The following is a 23,542-nucleotide window of genomic DNA, read 5'->3' as shown; positions in this document are numbered from 1 at the left end:
ATTCATGTTGCACGGCCAACGGCGTTGGTGACGCTGCAAGGAGTCTTTGTGCCCATAGTCATTGTGACTCTGTCGTGATGGAGTCATTGAACTGTTGGTGGCCCTGGGGGCTCAGGCTCACACTCTGTGGTGACTCCTTGCAGGAGAAGGAAGATTTTTCTCTTGGGAATGTTCACTTGATTGGCTACAGTCTTGGAGCACACGTGGCAGGCTATGCTGGTAACTACGTCACAGGAACGGTGGGAAGGATCACAGGTAAGATCTTCTACCCACGCTGGCATGTCCCCAGCTCCATCTGCCACTCTCTAGCTGGTATCCTGAAGCAGGGTACTCTAAGATGAGGCAGCTTGACTGAGTCCCAGAGGGCTGGTTTTAGAAGGACCCCGGAGAATGCTCTCTTTCCAGTTGAACTGGTGTGGAGTTCCTATATATAAGACATAGAAATAGCAGTATTCTTGTTGACGCTGGGTAGGTATATGTGGGTTGTGTCCGCCTGGCCTTTTAGACTTTAGAATCTAAGGGTAGAAAAATGTCAGTGTCTCACAGTACCCTGACAGGAAACACAGCTTGGAAACCAATGGTCTAGTCCAACAGTTGAGGAAGCAGGCAGAGGTGAGGTAACTTGTCCAGAGGCAGATAACAAAGAAAGGACAGAAGTCAAAGTGGAGCCCTGGCCTCCAGGCTTCTGGGTGTTCACTTCTAGTCTCCACTGTAAGATTCCAGATATTTGAGAAAGGAATGATAGTACATAGTTTGGATTCTACTTCTGGTTTCTATTTCATGTACAAATAAGTTTTAACCCCCAGTGTTAAAGTAGCACATGCATTAACAGTAGTTACCTGTTTTCGAATGAGTGGTTGACTGATGTAATTAAACAGATTTTTCTGATAGTGGTACCTAGGTGCCCATAGGGAATTGAGTTTTTACATCTTGAAAATTGTATCTTAGTGAGATTTAAGTGTTTGAATTTGGGCTCAATTATTTAGTGAATGTGGAAAATGTGGACCCCTCAGATATGTAAGGACACTTCCTCTATACTAAAATGAAGGGTAACTTGTTGCGCCGACCTTTATTTTCTCCCTCTAATGTCCTTTTACATTTGTTTATTCCCAGTGTTCCTCTCACCCCCAAGATGAAGATGGTGTCATACTTTCTTTGGCTGCATTTGAATAGCACAGGCTACTTTGTCGTGGGCAGAAGTTGTTGAGCATCACAGCATCTGTTTGCTGCGTGATGACAGTGGAGGACATTTCACGGTCACACAGAAAAAGCATGCTGGCCTGGGTCTCTTTCTCTTACAAAGCTACTAATATTATCATGGGGACTGCACCTCAATAATGTCATCTAGCCTAGCCCTAATTATCTGTTTGGGGGGACACATTCAAGCCATAACAGATTGTCACCTAGAAGGAAAGATTTGATCAATTTCTTCTTTAAAATTTTTTTTCTACTTATTTATTTTGAGGGAAAGAGGAGAGAGGAAGATACAATTTTATTTATTTTTAAAATATATTTTAGTTATTTATTTGCAAGCAGAGATATCCAAATGCACACACAGAGACAGGATAAAGAGTATGGGCATGGCAGAGCCTCTAGCCACTGGGAACAAACTCCAGATGCATGTGTTATCTTGTGCATCTGGCTTTAGGAGGGTACTGGGGAATCAAACCCAGATGGTTAGGCTTTGCAGCTAAGTTCCTTAACTGTCCATCATCTCTGGAGCCCTTATTTAAGAGAGAGAGAATGGTTGCACCAGGACCTCCTGCTGCTGCAAATGGACTCCAGATGCATGTGCTACTTTGTGCATCTGGCTTTATGTGGGTACTGGGGAATTGAGCCTGGGCTGCCAGAATTTATAAATAGGTACTTTTAACCATTGAGCAATCTCTCCAGACCCACTGATCATTTTGTTTCCCTATAATGTTTTCATTTTAAAGCCAGACTCAGATAGAAAAGAATTCATAAAGAATGAGTTAAGCCAGGTGTGGTGGTGCATGTCTTTAATCCCTAACTCAGGAGGCAGAGGTAGGAAGATTGCTGTGAGTTTGAAGCCACCCTGAGACTACATAGTAAATTCCAGGTTAGCCTGGGCTACAGCGAGACCCTCCCTCAAAAAAAAAAAAAAACAAAAAACAATCTTGGGGCTGGAGAGATGGCTCAGAGTTTAGTGTTTGCCTGCTAAGCCTGATGACCTGAGTTTGATTCCCCAGTACCCATGTAAGATAGATGTACAAAGTGGCACATGCATCTGGAGTTCATTTGCAGTGGCTAAAGGCCCTGGCGCGCCTGTACTCTCTCTTTGTCTGTACTTCTCTACTTGCAAACTAAAAAATAATGAGTTAGTAAAGGTAAGCATTCACTCTGCAGCCCAGGCTGGCCTCAAACTCATGGTGCTTCTTTTACTTCAGCCTCCACGTACCACCATGCCTTCTCAAGAGCCTTATTTTTGACTTCCAGGCTGATGGGGCTCAAGCTGTCCAAAGTAGGCTATGATTGTGTGAACTTCCTCCAGTGTCGCAGAGCCAGGCAGGGGGTAAGGGGTGCAAACTGTAGCGCTCACATAACCCCTATGCGGGGCAAGGCCCAGCATGTCCTTGGCCACAAGGAGAAAGTGCAGATCTTGCCCTTTTCTGTTTCTTATGTGAAATGAGACAGGGCTAGTTAGAGAGCTTTCCAGTTCCCTCTCTGCCGTTTCTTCTCACTTGTGGCCAGTGGGGGAGCTGGCAGAATGCTAATCAGCCCCTTCGCTCTGGTTCCTGCCTGTGGAGCAGGGGCCGGCCTCTGTCTAGTTGTCTGCCCCACCCTTCATTCCTCCTCTGTCAGTGGATGTCTCATGGCCCGGGAACCAGCTGGCTCTGGCTGGTAATAGGGTGGAGATGGCAGCTTGTGTGGGATCTCAGGGCAGTGATGCCACAGTGCAGAGGCCTTTATTCTGGGGCCTACAGCTGAACTCCAACTTTGCTTAGCCAGGGGATGTGGCCCGGGGTTTGCTATCTTGCCTCCTCAGCTGTTGAGAACAGTTGCTGATATACTAGGGAAGAGGTCAAATATTTCCAAATGAACCTGAGTCTAGATTGTTAAGCAAGCAGATCAGTTCTTTTAAGAAAATATGCATTTGAGGGGAGTCTGGGGTGATGGCTAAGCAATTAAAGGATTTTGCTGGCAAAGACTGATGTCCAGGGTTTGATTCCCCAGTACCTCAAGTAAAGCCAGATGCACAAAGTGGTGCATGTGTCTGCAGCTTGTTAGCAGTGGCAAAAGGCCCTGGCATGGCCATGTTTTTTTCTCTCTCTTTCCTTGCAAATGAATATATAAAAATACAAAAAAAAATCTTTAAAAAAGAGAGAAATATCCATTTGTATGTTTTCTGAGTGGCTCTGCACTAGCCCTTGCCTAACGTCAAACAGCTGAGGCACATGTGACAGGTAAGGGACAAGGTACTTTGTGCTACCTCTGAGCCACATAGAACATCTACATCTTTTGCAGATGGGGGAAAGAAGACTTAGTGATTAAACAGCAGGTCCCATATCTTGCACCCTGTAAGTAGCAGAACAAGGATTCATCCTGGGTCGCTAGGTTCCAGGGTCTGCTCCTCCCCGTTATCTGGATGTATAAAGTAAAGTTAAAAGTGGATTGTGGACTGGAGATGGCTCAGAGGCTAAGGCACTTGCTTGCAAAGCCTAATGACTCAAGTTCGATTCCCTAGTACCCATGTAAAGCCAGATGAACAAAGTGGCACGGGCATCTGTAATTCAATTACAAGGTCTGGAGACCCTGCCATACCCGTTCTTTCTGTCTCTCTTCTGTCTGTGTGGGCAAATAAATAAATAAATAAATAAATAAATAAATAAATAACATTTAATTTAAAAAACCCTTTTCATAAAAGTAGATTGTGTCACTTTTCTCCATAGCCCCAGGCTAGGGATGTGTGCCTGCCAGTCAGAGCGGGGAGCCTGCTCACTCTCTGTAGGTGAAGGCCTGGCTGCTGGCCTGGGAGGCCCCTCAGCTGCCCACATTCCTCTGGCATATCTTGGTTTCCATGGAGCTGCCCGTCTGGTGGGGACCTTTGTTCACGCCAAGCAAAGAGCGTCTCTCTTGTATTGGCTGCAAAGCCCAATGTTCCCCTTCTTTCTTTTTCCCTTCAGTGCACAGGGCGAGAGGCAGGGAGAGGCTGCGCGGTCACTCTGGGGACCCTGCAGCCTGCAGAAAGGCTCATTGTGAGCTACTCGGGCGGAGCACACTCGTGTCCCAGACTTCCACTGGGTTCTGAGCTCACGGTGAGCCCCACACAACTTGAGAGCTCTTTCTGCCTTGGTCATCCACAGGCATCTAATTTTTTGGGGCAACTCTGGTTTCAGCTTGGCCCTGTTCTCATGAGGAAGAGTCCTACTACATGACCACTCAGTTCTGAGCAGCAGAACAATTCATGTACAATTGACTACGCTCTCTCTGCAGTCCAGTAACGCCCTGGTTCTTTGTGCTGGGCTCTGGGAACTCTGTCATCCATCTCCTCCTCTTAGGGCCTGGGTCTTGACCCCACTGCCTTGGTACCTCTAGACTAGGGTTTCTCAGTCTACTGACATGTGTGGCCAGGTGGTGGTTTGTGACAAAAGTCTGTGTGGGGGGAATTGTCAGGCTCATTTTAAGATGTTTACCTGTATTTCTTGCTTCTCCCAGTAGATGCTGTTAGCTCTCCTACCTCCAGTTATGATAAACAAAAATGTCCCCACAATCCATCAAATGTTCCTGGAGGGACAAAATGACCAACCATACATTTTAGACTAAATAGGGTCCTCCTTCTGGTACACATCTATTTCTTAACTTTCTCCACGTCCTTTCTGGGTGTCGGTGGGGGCAGAGTCTTGCTGTTGGGGACAAACCCAGTTTCCATAACCACATAGACTTGATAATAGTAGCAAATATTAATGAATACTTAATCTCTGATATCTCACATGAATGGTATGACTTAGGTGCTGAGTTTGTTTCATAGGTGATTCTGAGGTACAGGAGAGTTTTATTCATTCATTCATTTTTATTTTATTTATTTTGAGAGAGCGAGACAGATAGAGAGGAGGAGGAGGAGACTTTTCAATATCTGGTTCACAGACCAGAGACTTTGAGGACTGCCTGGGGAATCAATCTGTATTTTTAGCCATCTGCCAAACCTGCCCTTGGAATCTTTGAAAGTTCAGGGACTCAGAAACCCACGTTGTTATCCTTCTTCCTCCTTTCCCCTTTTCTTATACTTTCACATCTGTGTAGCTCAGAATTAAAAGACACAATAAGGTCTCTCACTGTTGTAGATTCCTGACCAGTTCTGTTCCCTACTTGTTCTCCTGATGCACGGATAAGTGTTTGCTTCTGTACCCTTCCAGAGAGTTTTGGAGCCACATGGAGGAATTCAAATTTGTAGCAAGCTCCCTAGTGCCACTTGAGCAGTTTCAAATGTGAGAACCAAACAGGACATGGTGGCTCATGCTTTTAATCCTAGCACTTGGGAGGCTGAGGTAGGAGGATCACCATGAGTTCAAAGCCAGCTTGGGTTAGAGTGAGACCCTGCTACAAAAACTAAACAACAACAACAACAACAACAAACCCCACAAAATAGGGCTGGAGAGATGGCTCAGCAGTTAAGGTGCTTGCCTGTAAAACCTAATGACCAGGGTTCAGTTCCCCAGTACCCATTTAAAGTCAGATGCATGTGTCTGGAGTTTGCAGCAGCTGAAGGCCCACTCCTATTCTATCTCTGTCTCTCTCTCTCTGTCTCTCTCTCTCTCTCTCTCTCTGCTTGCAAATAAATATAGATAAAAATAATTTAAAATCCTCCACAAAAGAATGTGAAGCCCAGTTACCTGTGCAGAGCAGCTTTACTAAGTAAAGTTGGGAGGCAGAATAGAAGGGACTGTGGAGGCCTGGCATTGGGAGTCTTACTGTTTTGGGATATTGAAAATACTCTTTTAAAGTTTTTTTTTTTTTCATTAGAGACATAAGTGGGTGGGGGGAGGGACAGAGGAAAGAAGGGAGGGGAAAGGGGGGGAGGGAGGGAGAGGGAGAGAGAATAGGTGTGCCAGGGCCTCCAGCCACTGCAAATGAACTCTAGACGCATGTGCCCCTTGTGCATCTGGCTAATGTGGGTCCTGGGGAACTGAGCCTTGTACCAGAGTCCTTAGGCTTCACAAGCAAGTGCTTAACCACTAAGGCATCTCTCCAGCCCAGAAGTATTGGTTTTGAGTAGATAGTACATCATCTCTGTGATGCTGTCTGGATCCGCTGCATATGGAAGAGCATTCCTTGTACTTTTTTTTCAAAGTAGCATCTCACACTAGCCCAGGCTGATCTGGCACTCACTCTGCAGTCTCAGGCTGGCCTCGAACTCACAGTGATCCTCTTCTGCCTCTCCAGGACTGGAATTAGGGTGTGTGCCACCATGCCCAGCCTTCCTTGTTTTTTTCCCATGCCTTCTATGTCTGGATTCTTGAGGCTGTATTCAGAGTGTCTTCATTTTGTACATTTGGATTTGACTATATAAGTCAAGACTTGGTGCACCTGACATAGTCTGTCTTGGCTCCCTGCTACAGGTCTGGATCCCGCGGGGCCCATGTTTGAGGGGGTGGACATCGACAAGAGGCTGTCCCCAGACGACGCAGACTTTGTGGATGTCCTGCACACCTACACACGTTCCTTCGGCTTGAGCATTGGGATCCAGATGCCTGTGGGCCACATTGACATCTACCCCAATGGTGGTGACTTCCAGCCAGGCTGTGGATTCAATGATATCTTAGGATCGATTGCATATGGAAGTGAGTTTCTAACTTTCTGCTCGGTGTTCCATTCAGTATATGCGTCTTCTGTGATAGCATCCAGAGCTGTTAGTGCTACTGAGTGTTTGCAGCTCTCACCTCCTCCCACAGTGGCCTCAGCGCTGTTTAAGGTCATCAGTCATCTTATATGCTTGCTGACAACCATCCAGCTGCTCAGTCGTGCTTGGGAATCACAGTTGTTATCAGTTAATTTCCTTTTGTGACTACAGAATACATATTTATGAAAACATCAAGAAATACAGAATTTTGTAAAGCAAAACGTGAAATCCCCTTCGTAGCCATTCCTACTTTCACTCTTTAAGGCAGCTTGTGTGAACATTTTAAAAAAATGTATTTTATTGGCAAATTCTATACTTACAAACCATGGTATTTCCCTGCCCTCCTCTGCTTTCCCCTTCATAACTCTGCTGTTTGTCATATCCCCTCCCCTATGTGAACATTAAAAAAAAATATATATATATTATTTTCTTACTTGAGAGAGAGAGAGAGTATGGGTGCTCCAGGGCCTCTTGCTGCTACAAATGAACTCCAGATATATGCATTACTTTGCACATCTGGCTTTATGTGGATACTTGGGAATTGGACACAGCCCATCAGGCTTTGCAAGAAAATGTCTTTAACTACTGAGCCATCTCCCTAGCCCCCATGTGAACTTTTTTTTTTTTTTTTTTTTTGAGGTACAGTTTCACTCTAGCCCAAGTTGACCTGGAATTCCCTATGTAATCTCAGGGTGGCCTCAAACTCATGGCAGTCCTCCTATCTCTGCCTCCCAGGTGCTGGGATTAAAGGTGTGCACTACCACACCTGGGGAAAAAATTTTTTTTAAAAAATTTGAGAAAGAGCAAGAAACATGGGTGTGTCAGGGATTCTTGCCCCTGCAACTGAGCTTTAGATGCATGTACCACTTTATTTATTTATTTTTGTTAGTTTTTCAAGGTAGGGTCTCACCTTAGCCCAGGCTGAGCTAGAATTCACTATGTAGTCTTTAGGTGGCCTCAAACTCAAGGTGATCCTCCTACCTCTGCCTCCTGAGTGCTGGGATTAAAGGCGTGCACCACCATGCCCAGGTACATGTGCCACTTTTTAATGTCTGGCTTTAAATAGGTGCTAAGAAATTGAACCTGGGCCAGCAGACTTTGTAATCAAGTGCCTTTAACTGTTGAGCCATCTCCCAACCTCCAGTGTGAACATTATTTTGTCTTCGTCTTTTACTTATTCATTAATATTTGGCTTTTTCAAGGTAGGGTCTCACTTTAGCTCAGGATGACGTAGAACTCACTTTGTAGGTAGCTTTGAACTCAGTGTTCCTCTTACTTCTGCCTCCTGGGTGCTAGGATTAATGGTGTGCACCACTACACTGGTCTTTTTTTTTTTTTTTTTTGAGACAGTCTTATGTAGCCCATTCTGGCCTCAAACTTGCTGTGTTGCTGAGGGTGACTTTGAACTTGTCCTCTTGCCTCCACCTCTTTGGTACTGGGATTGCAGACACGTGTCAGCATGCTCAGTTTTACGTGGTGTTGGGGATTGAACCTAGGACTTTGTGCATGCTAGGCCAGCACTCTCCATACCTAGTCCCCTTCCAGTCTTTTCTCTTTGTAAACTTGTATATCTATGTAATCATATTGTTTTTCAAAATTACTATTGCTTTACAGCTTTAAAGAAAACCTAATATTATTTATTTATTTTTGGTTTTTCGAGGTAGGGTCTCACTCTAGCCCAGGCTGACCTGGAATTCATCATGTAATCCCAGCTGGCCTTGAAATCATAGCGATCCTCCTACCTTGGCCTCCCCATTGCTTTGATTAAAGGCATGCACCACCATTCCCAGCTAGAAAGCTCAATATTATAGAATTCTTAAAACATCAGAATAGGCAGGTTTACTAAGCTTATTCTTTTTACAGACTGCATAGTATTCTGTTACATGAATACCCCATATGTTAATTTTGAGTAACATTTTAGAGAGACTTTTAACAAGAGTCTTTCCTGTTATAATTTATCTTCTGAATGCCTAAGTCTATGCTCAGCAAACTTGAGCTGAAGTTAATTTGCTGCTGAAACTGTTGGGGGACCTAGTGATCAAGCCTTTGTGAGTTTCACATTCTTAGGAGAAAGAGAGAAAGGAGGGAGGGAGAGGGAGGCAGAGAGAGAAAGAGAGAGAGAGAGAGGGAGAGGGGGGGTGCGCCTGGGCCTTTAGCCTCTGCAAACAACTTCCAGACACATGCACCACCTGTGCATCTGGCTTACGTGGGTCCTGGGGAATTGAACTTGAGTCCTTTGGCTTTGCAGGCAAGCACCTTAACCACTAAGCCATCTCTCCAGCCTGGGTTTTACATTCTTTAGTTGCTTTGGGTGCTGGCGGCATCTTCCACCTCTTGGCCCCAGTTGGCTCGCCCCCTCTGCTCTTTCCTAGGATATACCAAACTGCCACCCGGAGGACAATTCCCTTGTCCCAGTGTGAGTGAATGCCCAAGTAGCCCTGTAGAACTTTGAGCTCTGTTCACCTCTGCCCCAGGTTATGGGATGGTGCTAATCAGAAAAGAGCAGAGGTAATTTTGCCAAATTTCTCTTAAAGCTCCAGGAGTTACTTAACTATTGATTTTGGCCTCTGGTTACAAGTATAATGGTTACCATAGGCCAAAAAATATAAGTTAGATTAGATGGCTCAGTGGTTAAAGGTACTTGCTTGCAAAGCCTGATGGGTCAGGGTCAATTCTCTAGGACCCATGTAAAGCCAGATGCACAAAGTGTTATGAGGCCCTGGTGTGTCCATTTATATCCTATCTCTCTGCTTGCAACTAACTAAAAAGAAAAAATGTTTAAAGAAAAAAAAACCCTAAAAATATAAAATAAATAAAATAAAAACCCCACCGTCTGTATGAGTCTGGGCAAATTGTCTCTTTTCTATGTAACCTTGATTTGTAGTCCACAATTGATGAGACTGGACTAGAATGTTAGTGGCATTTTCATAAAGGGCCAGTTGGCAAATATAGGCTTGCAGTCCATGCAGTCTCTGTTTCAGTTGTTCCCTCTGCTGTGGGCTCATGAAAGTGACTATGGAGAATACCTGAATCAGCTGGGTGTGGTGGCACACGCCTTCAGAACCAGCACTCCCAGCACTGGGAGTTTGAGGCCACCCCGAGACTACATAGTGACTTCCAGGTCAGCCTGGGTTACAGTGAGACCCTATCCCACAAAAAACAACCCTGTGGAGAAGACCTGAATCAGTGAACGTGGCTACATTCCAGTAAAACTCTACAAAAACACAAAGCCACAGCCATACTTTGCTGGGCCCTGGACCAGATGATGTCTAGAACTGATGCATTTCTGGTATTTTCGAGGACTCAGTGACCCTACTACACTGCATCTGGTCTGCATCACTCTATTTAACGCAGTGCATGAACTCCCTTGCTCTTTGTTTTCTTTGAGTGTAGAAGTGAGGTCTTTTCCTTCCCCACAAAGTGAACGGCTACGTGGCTGTAATGGTCTGAGATTCTGGAATATCTTTTTTTTTTTTTTTTTTCCTTTTTGGTTTTTCAAGATAGGGTTTTACTCAAGCCCAGGCTGACCTGGAATTCACTATGCAGTCTCAGGGTGGCCTCGAACTCATGGCGCTCCTCCCACCTCTGCCTCCCGAGTGCAGGGATTAAAGGTGTGTGCCACCACGCCCGGCTTAGATTCTGGGATATCTTTTTTTTTTTTTTAAATTTTATTTATTTATTTATTTGAGAGTGACAGACACAGATAGAAAGACAGATAGAGGGAGAGAGAGAGAATGGGCACGCCAGGGCTTCCAGCCTCTGCAAATGAACTCCAGACCCGTGCGCCCCCTTGTGCATCTGGCTAACGTGGGACCTGGGGAACCGAGCCTTGAACCGGGGTCCTTAGGCTTCACAGGCAAGCGCTTAACCGCTAAGCCATCTCTCCAGCCCGATTCTGGGATATCTTAATAGGAGCCTGGCACAGTGTCTCTGCTGAGGTGTACAGCGACTCCTGACGGAGTGGTGGGGTCATGCAGAGGGGACTCACGCTGCTTGCTCCTGTCTCCCCATGCGCAGCAATCACAGAGGTGGTGAAGTGTGAGCATGAGCGTGCCGTGCACCTCTTCGTTGACTCGCTGGTGAACAAGGACCAGCCGAGCTTTGCGTTCCAGTGCTCGGACTCCAACCGCTTCAAAAAGGGAATCTGTCTCAGCTGCCGGAAAAACCGTTGTAATAGCATTGGCTACAACACGAAGAAAATCAGGAATAAGAGGAACAGCAAAATGTACCTAAAAACCCGGGCAGGCATGCCTTTCCGAGGTAACTTACCTCCAGGTCTCCGAGTGCCCTCTTAGTTGTTTTTCTCCTCTATACCTTGTTGCAGAACAGAGTGTTCCAGAACCCGTGACCCACTCATTTATACCATTTGTTTTCCTTTTGGTTTTTGTGAGGTAAGGTCTTCCTCGAGCTCAGGCTGACCTGGGACTCACTCTGTAGCTACAGGCTGGCCTTGAACTCACAGTGATCCTCCTACCTCAGCTTCCCACAGTTATACCAGGGTATACCCTAGGAGGGTTCTTTAAAATTAAATGTGATGGCTGGGTGTGGTGGTGAATTTTAATCCCAGCTTTTGGGAAGCAGAAGTAGGAAGATCACTGTGAGTTCAAGGCCAGCTTGGGACTTACAGAGTGAATTCCAGGTCAGCCCCAGCTAGAGACAGACCCTATCTCAAAAACAAACAAACACACACACAACTGTAAGGACCTCTTGTGCAGTGCAAATATCACCTCATGATGATAATATTGCTATGTTACATTTCCACCTTGCACATTTCAGTTACTTCATGTTTGCCATTCTCAACTGAAGTCAACAGTGTGAGGCAGAAGGGCCTCACACTAGGACGGACTGATCTGGAAGTCACTCTGTAACCTAGGTTAACCTTAAACTCAAAGCAATCCTCCTGCTCTAGCCTCCTAAGTACTGGAATTCTTGTTGTGAGCCACCATGCCTGGCAATAGCTTACATTTTAAAAATTGTTATAAAACCATGTTTTGTATTATTTTCCATAATTGAAAGTTGGCTCAGGCAGATTAATACCTTGGTCCTTCATCCGGGGGCACACAGCTAGAAAAATCGGGTAGACCCCAAATCCCCAAACACCTCCTGAACTCCAAGTTCAGTACATTTCTTCTGCGATTTTTGTTTGTTTGTTCGAGGTAGGGCTCACTTGAGCTCAAGCTGACCTGGAATTCACTATGTAGTCTCAGGGTGGCCTCGAACTCACACGATTCTCCTACCTCTGCCTCCCGAGTACTGGGATTAAAGGTGTGCGCCACCACACCTGGATGACTTTTTTTTGTGTACACTGGACAGAACAAGACCAGAGCAAGGCTAGAGGCTGGGATGGACCAATAGGGTGTTAGTCCCTCCAATTCAGTGTGCCAGGTGACTCTGCTGGGGTTCCCTGAGAGGACAAGCAAGGCTCACCGGTGTCTTTGCTCTGTGGTCTCTGCAGTGTACCATTATCAGATGAAAATCCACATCTTCAGTTACAAGAACAGGGGGGAAATCCAGCCTACCTTCTATGTTACTCTGTATGGCACTAACGCAGATTCCCAGATTCTGCCCTTGGAAATGTAAGTTGTGCACAATCTTTGATGCTTTGATTCAAGAGAGAACTAGCTGGTATAAGAATGAAGAGCATAAAGGGATATTGGGAGAAATGCAGGAGTGGGGTGTCAGATTGCCCGGGGGGAGACACTGGGCGGTTCTCACCAGCATCTCTTCCCTCTCTGATGTGTGCTATCACTGAAGTCTTTGACTCAAAGGGCTTCTGGGAAGGAAGCTCCCAGGATGAGTCAGCAATGTGAGAAGTTACTAGATCAGCCTGCAGAAACTGCTGTCTCATCGCAGGCCACACCTGACACCTGAGGCTTTAGGGAGTCTGGAACTTGATCACGTCATACCTGGACTACTAGTCATTTTCACTGTGGGAGGGGCACGTGGAAGTCTGTAGAAATTTATTGAGTACTTGCCAGGAACAAAGCACACTGCCAAGTGATGGTGGGATTATGAAGAAATATCAGAGCAGGTGTGGAGGATTGAAAGTGGTAGAGCAGCCTGGGCTACACGTGAGACCCTGTCTATGAATGAAAAGAAGAAAGAAGGAAGGAAATGGAGAGGAAAGATGGAGGGAGGAAGGAAAAAATGAAAGAAGATGTCTCAGGGCCCAACCTCTTACCGGAAAAAAAAGGCTCAAAATCCAAAATCATGGGCAAGGTGGTCCATGCCAAATGGGAGGGACAGGCAGGAAAGAGAGCTGAGAGACAGACAGACAGACAGACAGACACACACACACACACACACACACACACACACACACACACACTCAGAGAGAGAGAGAGACAGAGAGAGGGAGAGAGGAGGGAGGCCTGTGAGCTGAGAACAGCACGCCTGCCCAGCCCGGGGGTGGGGTGTGTGTGGGGGTGCCTTTGTATTTTCTCATTTCCGCCCTTCCTTAGTCCCGTCTCCCAGGACTTAGTAGCACAGAGGGGAATGGTGGTGATACGAAGTCAGGTGCTGTGGGCGAAGTTACCTCTGTCAGCGTGGAGCACAACCGGGCATCCCCCTTGGTCCTGTGAGGCGCGGGGCACCCAGCTGTGTGCCAGCTTTCCAGGGGGCAGGGCAGTGAGACGAGTTTCTCCCCCCCCCCTCGCCTTGCAGAGTGGAGCAGATCGGCCTGAACGCCACCAACACCTTCCTGGTCTACACAGAGGAGGACTTGGGTGATCTCCTGAAGATCCGGCTCGCGTGGGAGGCCACATCCCAATCCTGGTACAACCTGTGGAAGGAGCTCCGCAGCTACCTGTCTCAACCCGGCAACCCCTCGAGGGAGCTGCACGTGCGGCGCATGCGCGTCAAGGCTGGGGAGACTCAGCGGAAGTAAGTGCTTCTGGCCCTCCCCCTCTGCCTCTCCCGCCTTCGCCTGCCACCCTTCCATATTCGCAGCCTGCTTAACAAATGCAGACAGTCTCCCACGTTGGTTCAGGTATAAGATTTTAAAAATAAAACAGGACAGATGTTGGAGTCACCTTGTGTCCTTCCCCTGCCCTCTAGCCCCCCCCCCTTTCTTTCAAACCAAATCTAATGGAAATTTCAACATTAACTATTGGTAATGTGGCTCCCTTCCTTTATGTTTTTATACCCATTTGTATGCTTTATATACAGAAATTGTTTTAGATGTTTCTATGTTTTCCACGATTGGATATACTGTTTAATGAGTTATTTTTTTCATTCAAATGTTGTCTATGGAATCTAACCAACACTATTGATCTTGTCTGTTCATGTTTACTATATGTAAATAATTAACACCTGGCATGGTGGCACATGCTTTTAATCCAAGCACTCAGGAGACAGGTGTAGGAGGATCGTGGTGAGTTCAAGGCCACCCTGAGACTACATAGTGAATTCCAAGTCAGCCTGAGCTAGAGTGAGACCCTACCTCAAACAAACAAACAAAAATAAATAAATAAAAATAAATAAATAAGTGTGTAAGCAATGGTTTTGCCATTGTTTTTTGGAATATAAGTTTTTGCTCCTGTTTTTGTAGGTACAAATAGTGCTAAGATAAACATCTTTTTTTTTTTTTTTTTCCGAGGTAGGGTTTCACTCTAGTCCAGGCTGACCTGGAATTCACTATGGAGTCTCAGAGTGGCCTCGAACTCACGGCGAGCCTCTTACCTCTGCCTCCCAAGTGCTGGGATTAAAGGCGTGCCACCATGCCCGGTGTAAGATAAACATCTTTAAATATGTTCTTTACATGTGTGAGGGCTTTTAGGGCATGTATATTAAAAAGTAGAATTTCTGGGTTATGATATATTCACTCTCTGATCTGATCAGATAGTTTGATACTTCATTTTATTTTATTTGAGAGATATGGAGAGAGAGACAGATAGAGAAAGAGAGAATGGGCACGCTGGGGCCTCTAGCCAGTGCAAACTCTAGATGCTAGTGTCCCCTTGTGCATCTGGCTTACATGGATACTGGGGAATCAAACCTGGGTCCTTAGGCTTTGCAGGCAAGTGCCTTAACCTCTAAGCCATCTCTTTAGCCCCTGATCAGTTATTTTAAATGCTCTCTGGACTAGTTTTTAGTCTTGACCATAGCCTAATAGTTCCCCTCTTCTGCTTCCTCATTACCACTTGGTGGGACACTTGCCCATCTGTTAGGTGGGAGTGGGTCTTATGTTATCTTATTTTGCATTTCCCAATGGTAAGTGAGGCAGGTCATCTTTTTGTTTATAAACTTATAGGCCCAAAGCTTAGGCTCCCTGAGAAAGAGCAAATATGGCTTTTGTCCTGCCTCAGCACCAGAGTGAAGTGTCCCACACACTGTTGGTCACCAGTGTGGCAATCATACACCACCGAGGCTACTTGGAGTGGCCACAGGCTACTGCGTAACACAGCTATTGTGATCTGGTTACTGGGCACCTGATGCTTAATGATGATCCAGGCTGTGCCCTGGCAGAGTCTTTCATTTTGGCTTGCAGCTGTGTTCCAGGCACTCCACTATCCACCATCCCAGAGGTGCCTTGTGTTTCTTCAGTCAAGGAGCTTACAGTCTGTTGGAGATGTAGACTATGGATCCAAGAGCCCATGAGCAGTTTCAGGCCCATAGATTGTTGTCAAATAAAGCAAAACTTTTAACTTCATGTCATAAGAAGTGATGACAATTACAAAAGCAACATTTATATAAAGATACCCTTTTTTAAAAAATATTTTTTGTGTATTTTTATTTATTTATTTGAGAGTGATAGATAGAGAGAGAAAGAGGCAGATATAGAGAGAGTGGATGCGCCAGGGCCTCCAGCCACTGCAAATGAACTCTACATGCATGCACCACCTTCTGCATCTGTATTACGTGGGTGCTGGGGAATCGAGCCTCAAACTGGAGTCCTTAGGCTTTGCAGGTAAGTGCTTACCTGCTAAGCCATCTCTCTAGCTCCCTAAAGATATCATTTTGTACTAAGTTGTGAGGCTCAGGACAGTTAGGTTCATGTGGCCTTGAGCAGTCCAGGAAGCTTCCAACAGGCCATGGCCTTGAGGAGTCAGGCAGTCTTTGGCGAAGACAAGGAAGAAGGCAGGAGATATGTGCTTAGGGCTGCATGAGGCCTGACCACAGAAAGCCTTCCACAGGAGACACAGTTCCGAGTCCTGTGGCCATGATGAGCCATTCTGAATACTTGGAGTGGGCCTGGCATGATGAAAATTTCTCTCTGCCTTTCCCAGGTATGTTGAATCCAGAAGGCACAACTCCCCTGGAGTTTGGGCTACAATGGTGGTTTCTTTATCCTTTCAGATTGACATTTTGTGCAGAAGACCCTGAGAAAACTAGCATCTCCCCTGGCCAAGAGCTGTGGTTCCACAAGTGTAGAGATGGCTGGAAAATGAGGAAGGAAATGGAAAATGAGATCAGGTAACCAAGGCTGTCCCCGTGTTTCACTTGCACGAGACCACTCAGCTAGCTGGGGTGCACTGGGGTACTTGGGACACGGCAGTGAGCGAAACAAATGGAAAGGCCTTCCTTTACGAAGCGGGCTGTCTTCTGGGAGGCGGTAGACAAAGAAGTGAAAATGCAGGTGTCAGAGGGCGTGAATGTCCCTTCTGCCCCTTGCTCTGCCTCATCCTCCACCTCATTCTCTATATGTTCATCATATGGCTCTGCTGGAACAAATTCTTTTTGGTCACTAAGTCCCTGGCATTGGTGTCCATGCCCCTTCATCTTACACTGGCATCTTCTCCGAAGTGACCAGGGTTGGGGGAGGTCTGACCTTTTCAGCTGCCTTCTGGGTACCAGTTTGGAGTCACCAGTAAGGGTAGGAGGTTAAGGAGAAGCACAACAAGTGAAGCCTCTATTTTAAGTCTTTGTGGAGCCCAGATTGGTAGGAGTGTTGAGCGGGCCCAATTCTCCCTCTTGGTCCCACGTTAGCCAGATGCACAAGGGGGCGCACGCGTCTGGAGTTCGTTTGCAGAGGCTGGAAACCCTGGCGCGCCCATTCTCTCTCCCTCTATCTGTCTTTCTGTCTGTGTCTGTCACTCTCAAATAAATAAATAAAAAATTAAAAAAAAAAAAAAAGAAATAGGAATGCTTGTGTGTGGAGCTGAGAGACAGGGGCTGTCTTGCTTTCGTATCTCATTGCCTGGTGCCAGAGCCCCGTGATTCCAGGTAGAGGAAGGTCCACATCATGGTGTGAGACAGCGGGATCCTCGGAAACACCTGCCAAGGATGAAGGAGACTGTCCCACCACACATCCTCTGTTGCCATATACTGACCCCTCAGTGTGGACCTCTCTGTGTCCAGTGACACAGAATCATTTACATTTATTGTTAACCTCAGGGGCCAGGAGTTGCTGCCCCTGTATCCAGTGGAAAAACAGGCTTGGGAAGATGAAATCACTCTCCCTGGATTCCTGAGCATGCACTGGGTCTGTTTATTCCAGAACTTGCTCTTTGAGCACAGGGTTTCACCTGCTTACACATCTCAACTCACCTCTGTCAGGGTACCAATAACAAGCGGCCCATGCTCAGGGGTGCCCTGTGATTACCTGTTTGCCAACCCTTGGGGCCTGGCTGCATCTCCAGCAGCTGCTAAGGAATACCAGCTCGCCTTAAGCTCGGTGAGGACAGGACATGTGGGTTCTGCAGCTTGCCTGTTGGTAAAGGATGCTGCCTTCTGTAGGCTCGCTGATTTTCCTTTTCCTTCTATCATCATAATTTTCATTCTCTTTAAAATATTTTTAAATATTTTAAAATATTTTTATTTATTTTATTTATCTGTTTGTAAGGGAAGAGAGGGAGAGAGAGAGAGAGAGAGAGAGAGAATATGAATGTGTTTTAATGGGCTTGCCAGGGCCTCTGCCACTATAAACAAACTTAATACGAATTTGCTACTTTGTACATCTGGCTTTATGTGGGTACTGGGGAATCAAGCCAAGGCTCCAAGCTTTGCAAGAAGCACCTTTAACTGTTGGGCCATCTCTCCAGCCCTTTTAATTCTATTTATGTTTAAGTTTATACCTTTTAAAGTGATCCCATACCCTTATTTATTTATTTATTTATTTATTTATTTTGGTTTTTCGAGGTAAGGCTAACCTGAAATTCACTATGGAGTCTCAGGGTGGCCATGCCAAATACTTTCAGTAATCCTCTGAACTGCCTTGTATTTTGGATACACTAAAGAGGGGCTTATGATAATGGGCAGAACACTTTATTCTTTTTCCCTGCTCCAGAACGCCTAAGAGTGGGGACCTCTATGACATGTTTCATGTTCCTTCTTTTAGGAAATAAGTCACCCCTTCCTTTTCTCTCCAAGTCACAGGCAACAATCGGACATGAATCCTGGGAAGTTGTGGCATCCTTATATGCAAAAATAATCTATTCTCTTTCCTGACATAGTTACTGTTTACCTTCTCACCCATAAGAAGACCGAGGTTCAAAGAGGTTTCTGTAGCTGAGATTTGATTGCAGGTGTCTTGATTCCACTTTGTCCTTTCCTGCCACACTCGAGTCTTGTATGTTTCTAGAACAAGACAAAGAGGATGGTTGGATATCTTCCCTCTCACTTGTGTATGCTCTCTGTTTATCTGTGTTTTGCGAAACCCGTGACCATGTCTACCTAGCAGCCCACAGTCCCATGAGGTGTTTTTCACAGAGAAATCGTAGCTTGTGGAGAGGAGAAAGAAGCCCTTAGGATCTTTTCATTGCTCACCTGAAAGCCAGTCAAATAGCCCATGCTTGTATGAGCAAACTTGGTCTGGAGAATAACAGTGTCCATCTTGGTGCAGGCTTGCCCATTGGCTGGTGAGCTAGCTAACTAGCATTGTACCCATCTGGTTCCTTCTAGTCCCATGGTGAATCTGGCCTGAGGTGACCAGGATGATCTGCAGCCTGCACCCCAACACTGCTGTCCAGGCACATGGAGGAAAGTTACTGCTGAGGACCAACCTGATGGAAGGCTCCTCTCAGCCTTGATCTTGGAGCCCGGGGAGGAGCTTGCTTGCTGGACTCATCTTTGTCTTCTATGACGACTGGCTTATGCAGAAAGGGACCGCATTGCTGCAGCTCCAGATGCCATTCTAGAAGATTCAAACTCCAAATCTCCGTTGACACTTCAAGATCCCAGTCCAGACTTTTGCACCAGAATGTCCAGGACCCTTACCCATACTGGGCAGGACACCAGTCGCTGTGTGATCCCTGGCTTTGCCCGACAACAGGCAACATGGCCTCTGAAGGGGCTCTTCGTGGAGGGCTGGCAGCTGCTTGGCCTCACTGAGCCACAGTGACAGGTCTTTCCCTTGGGAGTTGACTCATGTCCCAGTGGCAGGCCTGTTCCCTCATTGGTCCAAGAGAGGGGACAGTAGACTGTTGGAGTTGTGGGAGTCCCCATGAGACGCATCGATGGGTATTGGTTCTGTCTTCGCCATTCCGCTCTGCTCCCTACGTCCCTTCTGAAGCACGCACTAACAGCGTTCTTCCTTTTTCCCCCATTATCCTTACTTTGATTGGACAAAAATGTTTGTTAGACAATTGAACATGACTAAACCTCTGCATTTGGAACCAATGGGACTGGGGTTCCTAGAATTCCAGTTTAGTGGCCCAAGAGTATACAAGTCATGAAAGACAGTGACAAGGAGGAGGGCTAAAGGCTGAAAGAGTTGAGGACCCTGAGCCATTAAGTGGTTCCCACCTATGTTTTTGTCTTAATTCACATCTGCCATTTCCTCCAAAACTGACATGCTTGGGCACTAGCAGAATAGCAGGAGGGAGGTCACACATAGTAAGGCCCCACTGCTGGCCAGTTGCTAGCTATGATTGCTTTGGAGCAAATGTTTTCTGTTTAGCGAGCGGGAAGAGGCTACGTGTGTCCTTCCTCCCTGCCCCTGCGGACAGGCCGGCCCTAAGACTTGACACGGCACTCTTTCCTCTGGGACAGACGCATTCTGCTGTCATGTTGAACTCAGAAAAGCCTTGGATTCTAGATCTTGATTGCAATGAATAAACTTGGTGTCTGAGACACCCTTTTATACTTTTCAGACATTTTGCATGTGTATTCACTAATTACAGTGAGGTGAGGAGGGCAGCCATTATTACTTTTATTTTACAAAATTGAGGCTTAGTTCCTGGAGGCGAAGTTCATGAGATCTTCTCTGAGCCTGCCTGAAGACATCTACAGCCTTTTCCTACCAATATACCCCAGATACCAATACACCCCAGATACGATCATGAGAGATTTCCCCCAGAGCAATCCATAAAATCACAAACCCTTTGATTAATATGTAACCAGGAAAACACCAGTGCCAGAGGGTTGAACTTCTTATCAGGTAGGGGTGGGAGGAGAGTTGTTTCTTTCTACGTATGGTTTTGAAGGACACTGTTTGAATCTGTACTGTGCCAAAGTTATTTCACTTTAACGCCAAACTCCTAGAGACAAAGCCGGCAGAGTCTCAATTTGAATGATGCTCTCAAGTCTTGTGTGCTTCAGGGGTTGCTTTCTAGCCAAAGCGAAGCTTGTGCACCCTGATGACTTCTGTTTTTAGTAATGGAAGCTTTGGGGACCCATCCTCCATGGGTTGTGTATTTATCCATTTGGCTTGAAGCCTTATTTGTGTATAATAATGCTTTCTTTTTTAAATGGTACTTAGAACAATATTTATTTCTCAAATGTATATAATGTATACAGACAAATATATGGATAGTTTTTACTTTGAGATTAACCAATTCTAAGATTTTAAATAAGTTTAATAGAAAAATAATAAAAAAATACAAAATTCTTAATGGTCTGGCAACTTCTTGTAAAAATACTATTTATTTTTTTCCTTTTTTTTTTTTTGAGGTAGGGTTTCGCTCTAGCTCAGCTGACCTGGAATTCACTATGTAGTCTCAGGGTGGCCTCGAACTCATGGTGATTCTCCTACCTTTGCCTTCTGAGTGCTGGGATTAAAGGCGTGCGCCACCATGCCCGGCATTATTTATTTATTTAAGAGAGAGATGAAGAGGCAGAGAGAGAGAGAAAGAAAGTGAGTATGAGCCTCTTGCTACAGCAAATGAACTCCAGATGTATTGGGAATTGAACCTGGGCCATTAGGTTTTGTGAGCAAGTGCCTTTAAGTGCTGAACCATCTCTTCAGCCCCTGGCAACTTCTTAAAATTAGAAACAAATATGTCTACTGAAGCCTTGAATGTGAAAAATTACTGTAAGTGTAAGATGCACTTTTATTTGACATTGTTAGCAACCACTATTTTCACTAGAGAACGTGAGACAAGTTATTTGAATTGCAGCAGGCAGGCCTGCGTGTGGTTGCTTGAAGAGTGGGGAGTGTGGCTGCATACCAGGGACATTAGTGAGTTTATGGGTTTGGTTGCACTGGCTCAGATACCTCTGACCCAAACTAATTGGAGGCTATTTTCACCATTGCATTAATGTGCCTCCTGGCCTTGAGGTTCTGTTCTATAGGGCCAACAGGTGTCCAGGTACTGAGGTTTTACTGAGTTAACCATAGGATTGTCTATCCATCCCCACAGCTCAACGTGTCCTCCATTAAGTCCTTTTCCAGGGAAAATGAAAAAGAAAAGGGTAGGACAGTCCCTCCTAAGGGGTTGACTGAGAGGTACCCACATTCAACTGGCCAGGAATCAATCACACAGTCACTGGAGAGGCTGGGATACTGTTCTTATTTAGGGCTTCATGGGCCCAGCTGACAGCCCAGTCACTGAACTGGCAATCTTCCTACCTCTACCTCCCGAGTGCTGGGGTTAAAGGCATGTGCCACCATGCCCGGCCTTAAAATTTTTTTTTCTAAATTACTTATTTGAGAGAGACAGAGAGAGAGAGAGAGGGAGGGAGGGAGGGAAGGAGAGAGAATGGACACATCGGGGCTCTAGCCACTGTAAATGAACTCCAGATGCATGCGTCACCTTATGTATCTGGCTTATGTGGGTACTGGGGAATCGAACCTGGGTCCTTAGGCTTCTCAGAAAAATGCCTTAACCACTAAGCCATCACTCCAGCTCTATTTTTAAAAAAGTATTTTATTTTATTTATTTATTTGAGGGGGGCAGATGAGAGAGAATGAAAGAAAGAATGGGTGTGCCAGGGCTTTCAACCACTGCAAATGGACTACAGACACATGCACTACCTTGAGCATCTAGCTTACATGGGTCCTGGGGAATTGAACTGGGATCTTTTGGTTTTGCAGGCAAGTGCCCTAACCATTAAGCCATCTCTTCAGCCCTTCAGCCCCATTTTCAAAAGTTTTATTCTTTTTTTTTTTTTCAAGGTAGTGTCTTGCTCTAGTCCAGGCGGACCAGGAGAAATTCACTATATAATCTGATGCTGACCTTGAATTTATGGCAATCCTCCTACCTCTGCCTCCTGAGTACTGGGATTGAAGGCATGTGCCATCACATCTGGCTAAATATAAAAAAAATAATATTTCATATCTATCAACTTTTAGTAAACTTTTTTTTTTTGGTTTAGCAGCTTTTTTGAGATACAGTTAATATGTAGTAAGTTGGTTTTTTTGGTTTTTTTTTTTTTTTGAAGTAGGATCTCACTTTACCTCAGGCTGACCTGGAATTCACTATGCAGTCTCAGGGTGGCCTCTAACTCTTGGCTATCCTCTTCCTCCCAAGTGCTGGGATTAAAAGTGTGCACCACCACGCCTAGCATAAATTGCATTTTTAAACTATCATATTTATTTATTTATTTGACAAAGAGGGAGAGAGAGAGAGAGAGAATGGGTATGCCAGGGCATCCAGCCCATTGCAAACCAACTCCAGACGCATGTGCCCCTAGTGCATCTGGCTAAAGCGGGTCCTGGGGAATCAAACCTGGGTCCTTTGGCTTTGCAGGCAAATGCATTAACCACTAAACCATCCCTTCAGCCCATAAATTGCATTTTGTTGTTGTTGTTTTTCAAGGTAGGATCTCACACTAGTCCAGGCTGACCTGGAATTCACTATGTAATCTCAGGGTAGCCTTGAACTCACAGCGATCCTCCTACCTCTGTCTCCCAAGTGCTGGGATTGAAGGCGTGCGCCACCACGCCCGGCATAAATTGCATTTTTGACATAGGAATCACCACAGTCAGGATAATGAACATACTCATAACAAAGTTTCCTTGTGCCCTTGGTTTTGTCTTCCTGTCCCACCCTGACCAGCCCACCCAAGTCCCTAGGCAATCACTGATCCGCAGCCCATCACTGTAGAGTAGCTTGCCAATGCTAGAGTTTTCTATACCTGCAGCAGCATTTTTTTGGTCAGTTTTGTTTCACTCCACCAAATTATTTCAGAATCCTTCCGTGTTGGTGCTTGTATGAGTAACCTGTTCTGCTTTGTTCCATCATATTGGCGTGCCACACTCGCTTCTCGTGGACGTTCCAGCGTCTCACGTGGGCGGTTTAGAGTTAAGCAGCGGCGTCCATCTTTGATGATCACGCTTGCCTTCCTCTTGGATAAACACCTATTAGTTAACTGCCTTATGTGGTAGATATATGTTGAACTTTTCAAGAAACTGCTAAGGTGTTTTTCAAAGCAATGGTGTCCTTTTACAACATGGCAGTGCGGCGCATGCCCTTGTTCCTTAGCCTCAAGAATGCATGGGAAGCCGGCCTTTCACAAGGCTGAGGTGGAAGGATCCTTTGGGTTCAAGGCCAGCCTGGGATAGAGTGAGATCCTGTCTCAAAA

General features: G+C 45.7%; 1 protein-coding gene across 2 annotated transcripts in view; it reads left to right on the top strand.

Annotated features, from left to right (window-relative positions):
• The window catches only part of Lipg (lipase G, endothelial type), a 31,921-nt gene extending 12,032 nt beyond the window's left edge, over positions 1 to 19,889 (top strand). For both annotated transcript variants that reach the window (XM_045142506.1, XM_045142505.1), the window contains exons 4-10: positions 144 to 255; positions 6,579 to 6,800; positions 10,877 to 11,119; positions 12,315 to 12,435; positions 13,523 to 13,741; positions 16,157 to 16,273; positions 18,701 to 19,889. In XM_045142506.1, coding sequence (XP_044998441.1) covers positions 144 to 255; positions 6,579 to 6,800; positions 10,877 to 11,119; positions 12,315 to 12,435; positions 13,523 to 13,741; positions 16,157 to 16,273; positions 18,701 to 18,722 — 1,056 coding nt within the window. In that variant the 3' untranslated portion in view covers positions 18,723 to 19,889. The remainder of the gene's footprint in view (positions 1 to 143; positions 256 to 6,578; positions 6,801 to 10,876; positions 11,120 to 12,314; positions 12,436 to 13,522; positions 13,742 to 16,156; positions 16,274 to 18,700) is intronic.
• Positions 19,890 to 23,542: the final 3,653 nt, after the last annotated feature.

This window comes from Jaculus jaculus, chromosome 2 (genome assembly GCF_020740685.1).
Source record: "Jaculus jaculus isolate mJacJac1 chromosome 2, mJacJac1.mat.Y.cur, whole genome shotgun sequence".
NCBI classification, from domain to species: Eukaryota; Metazoa; Chordata; class Mammalia; order Rodentia; family Dipodidae; genus Jaculus; species Jaculus jaculus.
The sequence above is the reverse complement of the archived record's forward strand: the minus strand, read 5'-3'. Positions and strand labels throughout refer to the sequence as shown.